This window comes from Myxocyprinus asiaticus, chromosome 33 (genome assembly GCF_019703515.2).
Source record: "Myxocyprinus asiaticus isolate MX2 ecotype Aquarium Trade chromosome 33, UBuf_Myxa_2, whole genome shotgun sequence".
Classification (NCBI taxonomy): domain Eukaryota; kingdom Metazoa; phylum Chordata; class Actinopteri; order Cypriniformes; family Catostomidae; genus Myxocyprinus; species Myxocyprinus asiaticus.
Genome location: NC_059376.1, coordinates 39,130,180 through 39,141,724, shown reverse-complemented (window position 1 = coordinate 39,141,724; position 11,545 = coordinate 39,130,180). Strand labels below are relative to the sequence as shown.

Sequence of the window (11,545 nt, the reverse complement as noted above, 5' to 3'; positions counted from 1 at the left end):
TAACACCGCAGGACAACTTAAAATTAATTAGTGAAGGCAAAGGAATGGCAACCATTTACAGGACCTTAAATATATACTTTCTTTTATACATTGATATAAATTTTAGCCTAAAATCATGATGTTGATTTAAAAAGAAAAATTCCATTGACACTTTATGCTTCAAGATACTATAATCATATTTTATAATAAATAATTGAGTTAAATAATGTTTTCCCCATATTTCATAAAGGCTATGCGAATGAGATAATAAATGACGAGTACTGATATCAACGTGTACATTAAACATCACAGAGGGCAAGGAAGATAATCTTCTAAACAAGTATGACGAAATACTTTGTAACGTTATATCAAAGGCTGACCTAACGTTTGAAGAAAACAAGCACTCTTCTTGGCCGCCTATTGGCTGATGGCAACAAAGTCCCGCCCCTAGCGCACAGCTATTGGTGCGCTCGTCTATCAGTCCACACTCGGCTGATCATAGAACGTCATGTTGGGGGTTTTCCGTAAAATTCACTCGCCTCAGCGTGTGGAGAAACGAGCAAGACAACTGTGTACACGGCAGACCGGGAGACAGACAGACACTGGTACTGAAAATAAGTACTTTGGACATCTAAATAGTCTAGACAGAAGAAGAAAGCATCGATGCGGTAGTTTAAGGAAACGAATAGACCAACCGGACTGTAAACATCTCGGCAGTTTGCTGAGGGGTTGTTGAGTGCGACGTTTGTCTATTTTAACGTGATTTTCTTCAGAATATTCATTTCGCCAGCCTATTTACCTCATTATTATTTCAGCCACATATAGTTGTTTTTACCCGTTCGTTTTGTTGTTTTTAAAAACCATTTTACCTCTGGAGAAATGTCCACCTTGCCTGCCATCATACCTGAGAAGGGCAGACCGGAAGTTGCCTCTCCTCCCAAGAGCACGAGTCCAGCGGCGTTACCTGGACAACCGGCGCCGCACGAGCATCCTCAAACCGTCTACGTCATACTGGACTCCTCAGCCGAATCTGTCAGTCTCATCAGGTCTGAGCACGAGCCATCAAAACATTCTACAGACTCCAGTTTAGATCAGTTAAACATCCAAATAGTTGATCTAGTAGTCCTTACAATTACCTAAACTTTTGCCATTTACAGTCTTGGGCTCCTGAGTGGAGACTGTAGTGACTGCACTAGTTCAAGGATATATTATTAGTTTGTTAAACTTCTTAAGGCTATTGTGTAATGGTTAATAATTAAGAGTTACAGATAGGGTCTTTGTGCTCGCGGAGGTTGGCATGCATATATTGATCACTCTTGAAAGACATAGTAAACGTTGTAGAAGCTTTATAAACAATGCATTGGATCTGGTAGCTTTGGAGCAGTTGCTGTTGTTGCATTCAGTGCAATGCTTATTACTGAATGTTTTGGTCTTTGGTCTTTGTATGGTTCTTTCAGGGTTCTTTATTGTTTGCTGTTACATGCATTGACAGTAGAACTATACTATGTCTGTGGATGCCCTGGTTAGTTCTACAGACTCATTGGTGCATAAGACACTGCTTCAGCATATAAAAAGCAACCAATTTCGAAGGGTGTTTGTGAAGTTATGCACTCTGAGATTTTGAGTGGGTTTCTTTAGGTTTGTTATTTAAGAGTTCATTTCTCATTCTTATTAGTCTTAAATGTTTAAATCTGACCTAAGCAAAGCACATGTGCTAATCTAGTTGAGAGGAACTATAACATCTGATTTTATATATATATATATATATATATATATATATATATATATATATAATGAAAACAATGGCACTTTGCATTTCTTTATTTATGAAAATTGTTTCATGCACGAAAATTCAAACGAGAACCATTCTCAGTCCTTACAGCAAATCCCAAAGCCATTTAAACAGACTTCAAATTCCCCAAAATTCCTATGGAATGTCTGGGTTCTTTGACCCAGAAGAGCCTTTTTACCAGCAGCCTTTTGTTTTTCAGTTTCAGTTCTGAGCCATGGGTTTCATGGGATATGACTCAGCAAATCTTCCCACTCAGATTTTTCCCTTTCCATTTTTTTCATATCCCTGGTTTTGCTCTACTTCCTCTGAAGTTCTTGCTTACATTGACTGAACACTTGCTGAATACACACTATTTTGCTCCTTTTGTACCCAAAAGGAATGTGTTTTTCAATTGCTATCTGCAGAGAAAGACATGACAACTGCTGTTTCTTTCTATAGCCCAATCACCATACAAATTTACATTTTTATGTTTTGCATAAAAAGCCCTTGTTGCATAACATGTCAAAATCAAATTGTTAGTCGTAGTGTTCAGTATGGCACAGTGCAAGACATGGAATAACACATTATACGCACATACACACACACAATACAAAATAAAGTACAGTATGTAAATGCTTAAGTGCTTAAAGGAAATATCTATGTAACCTTATCCATCATTTTGAGTGAGTTTTATGCACTTATGTAAAAGGTCAAATCTCAGATTTTTAATGTTATATAACTGTTATGTTTCTACTCCAAACCATTGCCGAGATATAACCATTTAAATGTTGGCCGAGACTTTTCTTTTTACTTTAGCACATAAAACTCAGAATATGTTTCTTGTTCAGTGTGAATCAAAATGAAGGAGCAGGCTATACATTAGTGCAGACAGCAGAACAATAAATACAGGAGATGAAGTAAAAGTTTTAAAATGTTAAATAAGCATCTATTTCTCTTTATTTAGCTAGCCAGAGCTAACAGTGTAAAAAAATGTTATTGTTTTAATTTTTTTATTATTATAATTTTTTTTTATAAATGTCTTTAAACACATTGATATTTGTACTAACTAGCTTTTATTGGATTGATGGAGTGGCTCTCTCTGGCGGTCACTACCAATATTGTAATTTTCCATCTCGCTATTTTTAGGTGACTTTTTGGGGCAGTCCGCAGCTAAAACGATTGGGAAGTGTCTATTATCCGAGCTTGGGGATGAGTTTCTCACAAGAAATGTGGAGGGATTTTTTTTTTTTTTAGTTTCGTTGCCTAAAACGCTCTCTTTTATGGTAACGTATATAACCTACTACTGTGAAGGCTTGGCTCATGTATATTAATTACGTAGGGCCAGAAAGTCTGACCGATTGGCTGAGAGGCAGACGTGGGCAAGTGGGCGCTAGCTAGCGAACAGTTCTGTGGCGTAGGCTTGGCTCATGAATATTAATCAGGCCTCTTGATTGGACGTTCTGTGGAAGGTTACCAAGCAACGTCGGCATGAGCTCTTTAATACACATGAGCTTAGCCTTGGTCGTAGTAGAATTGGCAGTTTCACAGGAGGATAGAGGAGCTTCACATGCCCGGAGTGGCACAAACATGGCTACCGAGTGTAACTAAAGCACAGGCAAAACGGCGAAGTTGTGCCCTTAAATCTCACCGTTAGACCGTCTATATCAATGTGACAGCGTCGTATCAGTGCAAAATTGAGATACAGATTATGACTAGATGAGGTTTACAAACCGGATTTACCGGAATGGGATCGTTTGATAACGTTTGATCTGATTACATCGCTTGGATTATTCCCACTAACCAGTAGGTATGTGATTTCTGTGCGTGGTCTTGCGCTTAAGACCCTCTGTGTATATAATGTCATACTTTTTGTCTAAGATATGATGGTTTTGTTGACTCTTGTCATGTTTTTGTCACCTTTTTCTGTAATAGTAAAGTCTGGCATCTTGGCAAGATGGCAATGGCTTTTTCAAAACCTGCAGTAGTGACCTGCCTATCTAGAGTCTAGACAGCACTTTATGGTAACCAATGTCCAAAAATGCTGTCTAGGTAGGCAGCTCACTTGGAATTGAGCACTGATGCCCCAAAATACTCTCTAGGTAGACAGCTCACTAGGTTTTGGGCTTGATGCTTACTAGGTATTGGACATTGATGCCCCAAATACTATCTAGGTAGGCAGCTGAGCTCGCTGTGTTTTGGGTATTGATGCCAAAATGCTTTCTGGGAAGACAGTACACAAGGCTTTGGGATTTGATACTCAAAAATAATATCTATGTATGTATCACACTTTGTTTTGCTCATTGATGCCCAAAAAATGTTGTCTGTGTAAACAGTTCACTATAGATTTCTGGCGTAGATGCTCACTAGGTTTTTTGGCATTGATGCCTAAAAATGCTGTCTAGGTAGGCAGCTAACTAGGTTTAGACACAGCCAGTATTTACTCAGAAAGTATAATGCATAAGTCTGTGTCAGTGCCAGAGCTATGAAAAAGAATGTTTATTATTTTTGTTGTTGTTTTGCATATGTTTTATTAAATAACAATCAATCCATGCATATTTAATATATGATGATAATGCTAAATCATTTTGCTTAGCTGTATTAAATGACTGTACTATCATCTCAATTTTGTATGTAATGTATATGTGCATGTTTTTTTTGTTTTTGTTTTTTGCCATCAGATCCTACGATACATTAAATGAACAGTATTAGGAAAGAGGAACTGTGTTTAGTGACTGACAGCCTTTCTTTATTCATTCCAATGTGTCATTACCGCAGTTTTACACTTCGAACCCTCCTGTTCCCATAACAGGCTGTTGGAGCCGGTCTCTGCATCAACATGTTGGCAGTTACGGGAGATGTTTTTGGTCTCACAGTAATTCGACAGTATTTAAGTATTCATGCTCTTCCCTTCTCAGTGTTGAACCCCTGCTGCCTGAGTCTGGGATTGTAGCTGATATTGAGGTGGACGGCATTTTCTCCACCGATTCTGACATTTTCTACGAGATAAAGAGTCAGCCCATTACATCAAGGTGAGTTTGGAAACTCACAAACAAAACATTGATCAACACTCAGTTATTCAAATGTTCATACACTTCCTCTTTGTATCTGTACACTCATCTACACATTATCTGGCCACATGCCAAATATGTTTGAGAACCACAACCTATCTGTTTTGCTTCCTGCATACTCTAAAATAATCATATCTTGATATTTTTGATCACATCTTGCTGCATACAGTACTTCTGACATGTTTATTTGTTGCACTGTAAACCAGGTTAAATTAGTGCTCAAAAATGTGGTCTACTATATGTAGGTACCTCACAGGGTTTTGGCCATTAATGCCCAAAAATGCTGTCTGGTGAGGCACCTCACAAGATGTGATGCTCGCTAGAGCATTGATGCTTACTAGGTTTTGGGAACTGATGTCGTAAAAAGTTGTCTAGCTAGGTAGCACACCATGCCTGTGTTCCACTTCAAATTTTTATGCCCTTCCCTCGCTAACTTCCCTCCGTCTCATGGACTCGGATGTACATCATTGCTTACGTCGCGTGAGTGCCCACTACTGGCGGAAAATGTGCAGTGGGTTTAACTGGAACACCCTAAACCCTTGATCACTTGGAGCACGTCAAAGGCTGATGTCAATTTGTGGAATTATTAAGTGATTTTTGCACCTGAGAAAACAACGTTTTCGGAGATTGATGCAACCACAGATTCAGATAAAGTTTAGTTGTAATTTCAGAGGCTTATGTATAAATCTCATGTTTAATTATTATTTTTTTTAATTAGAATTAATTGTTAGAAAGGATTAATCAAGCTTTACAAAAATGATAACAATGAACACAGGCTATAACTGTGTGACATACAGATAGTTTAAGGTAGCTACAAGTATTATGCTGTCAAACCTCAATATAACTTTTTAAACTGCTTAACTTCACTTTCATTATAAATTAGAGTTGTGTGGGGGTGGGGTTGTTGAAGCGCAATATGCTGTCACAATCGAGTTGCATTGTGGGATATGAAGCTGCCTGAAGTTTATATCAGAGTAGGCTCGCTCCCTCGGTCAAGATCGAGGGGTTGAGGGTCTGTCAGTAGAAACTTCCCTCGCTCACTGAACTAAGTGGAACGGACTTCCAGAATGGAGGCGGGGATTCCCCTGAGGGGAAGTGCTTAGGCGAGTTAGCGAGTGGATGTTAAAAGTGAAGTGGAACACAGACTATTTTTTGGCTATTGATGCTCAAAAATGCAGTCTAGGTAGGCTGCAGACTAGGTTTGATGCTAGCTAGGAAATTTATGTCCATCGTATCCGATGATGACGCTTGCTTCGGAGAATGGGTAGGTTTCAGGTGAGGGCATCAGCTGGGTTGATGCTGATGCCACTTCATGTGGCTGTGGAGGCCGGTCCGAGAACCACACGCTCTGTTGCAGGTGGGGCCGGAGAAGCCGGATGCTAGGGCAGAGCCAGCAGCCCATCTGTGGCATTGAGCACGTCTTTCATTCCTCCGCTCTTGTACGGATCAATGCAATTCTTCAGTCCCACTGGCACAAGAAGCATGCCAGACAGACCTGTCTTGAGCCAGGGTCTCAACATGAGTGGGATCAATGCCACAGCATTTCAGGATGTTTCTGCTGCAGTCCTTAAAACGGCTCTTCTGCCCACCAACAGCACGTTTTGCTGTAGGGATTTGGCCATACAGGACATGCCATGGTAACCGGTGTTCTGGCATGCGGATGACATACCCAAGCCAGCAAAGATGACGTCTAGCCAGTATTGCTTCAGTCCAATCCTCCCAAGACAAAGGATTTTTTTAAGACATCGCACAGGAAAGGCCTTCAAGAGCACAATATGCCGTCTGTATGGTGTCTAGTTCTCTGCCCCATAGAGGAGAGTGGAAACACATACCGCGTTATTAAACGCAACCTGGTGGCTATTCTCAGATTTTTGTTCTCAAAGACCCTCACACACAGGCTGTGGAGGCTTTAATGCGGCAGTTTATTTAAAGGGAGCATTCTGAGGAGAGTGTGGAGCCAAGATAGGTGAATCTGTCCACCACTTTCAGTGGAACACCATTGACGGGGAAGCTCAGAAATATGGCTGGCTGTACTGAGAACTGTGCAGTAATTTCTGTTTTCTGAATATTGACTTGGAGATCAAAGGACTGGTAGATGCTGGAGATTGTATTGAGGGCATGCTGCATGGATTGAGGGGTATGGGCTATGACTGCACAGTCATCTGCATATTGCAACTCATGTATCTGACATGTTAGAGATTTATTACGGGGCTGAAACCGTCAGTAAAGGCTATGTAAAGATCTCGACGATGTTCTCTGCTCTTCTCCTGCAGCCTTATGACAAAGATCAATTCAGTTGTGCTCCTGCCTTTCCTAAAACCACACTGCTGTTCTGGGAGAGTGTGTTCAGAAATGTGGGTCACTAGTCTGTTGAGCATGACCTTTGCCAGCACCTTTTCCGAGAGATTCCCCGACTGTTTCCACATACTGCTCTGTCCCCCTTCTGTTTGTAAATGATCACAATACTGGAGTCCTTCCTCTCTTGATGGAGGAACTCTGACTGCCAGTTATTTGTGATCAGAAGGTGTAGATGGCGAGTGAGCAGGTAGCCCCCGTTCTTTAGTATCTCTGCTCTGTTCTTCAGGGTTCTGATGACTTTAAGGACTTCAGAGAACTGTGGTGGGTTGTCAAGATGGTGGATTTTTGGAAGATCTGGGAATTTGCTGATAGATTGTAAGTCAACTGGGTTGTAGTGGTTCAGAAGGCACTTAAAATGCTCTGCCTATTGATCTAGGATCGAAAATGCTGTCTAGTCATTGATACTTACTAGGTTTTGGGAACTGATGTCCTGAAAGGATGTCTAGCTAGGTAGCACTCTATGTTTTGGCTATTGATGCCCAAAAATGCAGTCCAGGTAGGCTGCACACTAGGTTTGATGCTAGTTAGGGAATTGATGCTTACTAGGTTATGAGGATGGATGTCCAAAAATGCCGCATAAGTGGAGAGCTCACTAGTTTTGGGACATTGATGCTCAAAAATGCAATCTAGGTAGGTAACACACTAGATTTGGGGCTTTGATGCCAGCAAATACAGTCTAGGTGGGTAGCACACTATATTTTTGGGACATCGATGTCCACAAATGGGGTCTACGTAGGTATCTCACAAGGTTTTATGCTCTTTAGGGCATTGATGCATACTAGATTTGTGGAATTTATGCCCAAAAATTCAATCTAGGTAGGTAGCATACTATGTTTGGGGCACTGATGTAAAAAAAAAAAATGCAATCTAGGTAGGTAGCAAACTAAGTTTGGGGTACTGATGACTGGAAATACTGTCTAGGTAGGTAGCAAACTAGATTTGGGGCACTGATGCCTGAAAATTCAGACTAGGTAGGTAGCACACTAGGTTTGGGACATTGATGGCAAAAATTACAGTCTAGATTGGCTGCTGTACTAGGCTTGATGCTCGCTAGGGCAGTGATGCTTATTAGGTTTTAGGATATGATGTCCAAAAATTAGGGAAGTGCACGAGTAGTCGAATACTCAAGTATTCGTTTTGCAATAAGTATTTGAAAGTAAAAATATTATTCGAATTTAACAAAGTTTTGCTTTGCTGGCCATATATGCAGTGAGATGCATGTTAAATCCTGAACACACAAACTACAATTCAGTTATAACAGAATGCACTGTGTGCCACTGTTGAGTGTGGACACAAGTTGATCACATTTGATGAGCAAACTGTTCTGTCAGTACGTTTAGATGGACACCAAAAAGTGGGTTATTGCGAGAATGTGGGTTACTGTGAGAAAGCTGGGTTCCTGTTTAAATGTACTGTATAAGTGGTGTACCCTTTACTCCCGTATATGAGCAACTCATCAGAAAGCAGCTTCCCCGTTGCAACGTAATCCCCGTGACACTTCTGTAAAAAACAAACATGGCATCCAAGAAAGACTATGCTAGCTGAGGTAAGGGACATTCCATCATTTAAACTGGTGTTTACAAATGAGTATAGTTTACTGAGCACCTGGATATTCTTGTTTTTCTCAACAAAAACATGACATGAGATACCATATAAACATAACTATTATATGTCGAGTGTTTATATTCATCCTGTATGTTAATTGTGTCAGTCTACTTTATTAGTGGTTTCTTTTCCTTCGCTTTGCATGAGCTTAAATGCTTTCATTCTGTACTTTTTTGTTTTCACACATTGCTTGATTAAATGTTTAAATAAAAAAAAATAAAAAAAACATAGGACATAATATAAGCTTGTTTTGAATATAATTAGAAGCATGTTTTCTTTTTTTTTTTAAATGGTGATGCAACCTTTATGACTAAAAAAAATATTTTACAATGTCTCTCTCATTAATTACCTTCATTTAAATAATAGAATATTCGAGTATTGTTTTTTTTATTAGCTTAAATATTTGAATACCAAATTATTGATGAATGCCCATCCCTACCAGAAATGCAGTCTAGGACTAGGTAGGCAGTTCGCAAGGGTTTTGGGAATTTACAATGAGCAGATTTTGGGCACTGATGCCAAATATATAAATACATTCAACATATGTAGCACACTAGGAATGCAGTCTAGGTAGGTAGCAAACTATGTTTTGGGCATTGATGCCCAAATATGCGGTCTATATAGGTATCTCAGTAGATCTGATGCTCACTAGGGCATTAATGCATATTAGGTTTTGGGAATTGATACCCCAAAATGCAGTCTAGGTATTGCCATATACCTGTGACATTGTTATACTGGATCAGGTTAACCTCTGTAAGATTTTACTGGTACTGTAGTTATATGAATTGACACATTCTGAATTCTTCGTCTCATTTATGTGAAGGGATAGGGTTAACTAATTTGCATGTTTCTCGTTTCATTATTAATTATCAATAATTTCAGTGCAGGATTGTGTTTTTGTGCCAGTCTGTGTGTGTGCGCCGCATATATTTATATATATTTTTTCTGCAATGATGGCAGGTCAGCGCATGTTGTGTTGAAGGTGAGAGACTGGGTGTTGGGTTTCTGTTGACAGAGCTTCCTAGTGTTGTATTCAGGAACTTACCAGTTATTCAGCAGTGATGTAAACAAGCCCATTCAATCATAATTCCTCTTTCCACTCCTCTCCTTTCAACCAAAAGCCTTACATATATTAACTAGTGAGTTATATTTTTCAGGATAGTAGGTCAGTTGGTATGATTACGGCAAAGAGTGCACTGAATTACGTAACCAGGTGTTTTTCACAAAATAAAATGATCATAGAAGTGTTTCGAAGTTCACTTGCTGCTCTCTCCCACAGTCTCTTATCTGACAGAGTAATCTACCTGACATGGTGCTCTTTAGATCATCTTGTTGCAAATACTGTGCTTGAGGCAGCTTTGGTCTTGGCTGCTTGTTTTCTTTTCACTCTGGGTCTGTCCAGAATGACTCAGCAGAAAAGAAATGAGTCTGTGAAGGAAATGTAAAGTGAGTTTTGTTGGAAATGCAAGACAGTGAGAAGAGATTTGATTTATTTTGCAGCGTCGTTGTGTTCATTGATTGCAGAGAGGTTTATTGGACTGACGTATTGTGAAAAACATATTCTGCTTGTATTATTGTTGTTTGTAAGTCGCTTTAGATAAAGCATCTGCTAAAATGAATGCATCTAAAATGAAAATGGTTATTTTCTTAAATCTACTGTAGTTAATGTAACGTATAATGGCATTCGCAGAAATAGGATATTAAATGAGAGAAGTAAAGAGAGGTAAACACAGGAACAGTTCACCCAAATATTACAATTTCTCTCATCATTTACTCACCCTCATGCCATCCCAGATGTGTATGACTTTCTTTCTTCTGCAAAACACAAAGATTTTTAGAAAAATATCTCCACTCTGTAGGTCCATACAATGCAAGAGAATGGTGAACAAAACTTTGAAGCTCCAAAAAGTACATAAGGGCAGTGTAATCCATATGACACAATTGTTAAATCCATGTCTACCGATGCGATATGATAGGTGTTTGTGAGAAACAGATCGATATTAAAGTCCTTTTTTAATGTAAATTCTCCTCCCTGCCCAGTAGATGGCAATATGCATAAAGAATGCGAATCACCAAAAACAAAAGAACAACACTTAATAGAGATGAGCACTTAGGAGGGTTGGTGAAAGTGGAGATTTATAGTAATAAAAAAAAAAAAAAAAAAAAAGAGTTAAATATTGATCTGACCCACACCTTTCGCTTCTAAAGACATGGATTTAACCACTATAGAAAGTCAATTGATTTTGTTTCTTAAAAGGATTATCCCCCTTTATAAGCAATACATTTTATTAATGGGAAAAGAACAAATGCATATTTCTTGAGTAAGAAAAAATCATTTCAGCTTCCTTGTCCTGTAAGTTGCTGTTCTCACGCTGTTCTCACATGGGGAATTCTCAGCCATGTGCTTCAGAAATAGCTTGTGGTAATATGATTACAGTATGGGGGAGTAGCGTGGTACTTTAAGCTGATTTGCCTCATCATCTGCCCTTGTAGTGGCTCTCTGACCTCTGCTGACCCCGTGACCCCAGCTGGCTCTGTGATGACGTCACGTGTGTTGATGAGACAGGAGCTGATGCGACAGCAGGCTCAGGACCAGGAGAGGCGGGAGGCCCAGAAACAGGCCTCCAGTGCTCAGCTGCGGGCCTCTGATGCCACCCCTGCCATCTCTGTCGCCTCCACACTGCCTGCCACCCCCGCCCAGGTGCCCGTGGAAGTGCTGAAGGTATATTGATATTATGATGTATTATTGATGATGTCGTTCACC

The 11,545-nt window shown here is 39.7% G+C and overlaps 1 protein-coding gene across 4 annotated transcripts in view; it reads left to right on the top strand.

The window, feature by feature from the left end:
* Window positions 1-509: 509 nt before the first annotated feature.
* LOC127424430 (transcription factor E3-like) overlaps window positions 510-11,545 on the top strand; it is a 33,067-nt gene continuing 22,031 nt past the window's right edge. For 2 of the 4 annotated variants that reach the window (XM_051669650.1, XM_051669649.1), the window contains exons 1-3: window positions 510-1,025; window positions 4,666-4,779; window positions 11,275-11,503. In XM_051669650.1, coding sequence (XP_051525610.1) covers window positions 859-1,025; window positions 4,666-4,779; window positions 11,275-11,503 — 510 coding nt within the window. In that variant the 5' untranslated portion in view covers window positions 510-858. Of the gene's footprint in view, window positions 1,026-1,780; window positions 3,558-4,665; window positions 4,780-11,274; window positions 11,504-11,545 lie in introns of those variants that run through there. The other 2 variants (XM_051669652.1, XM_051669651.1) reach the window with 2 other exon arrangements.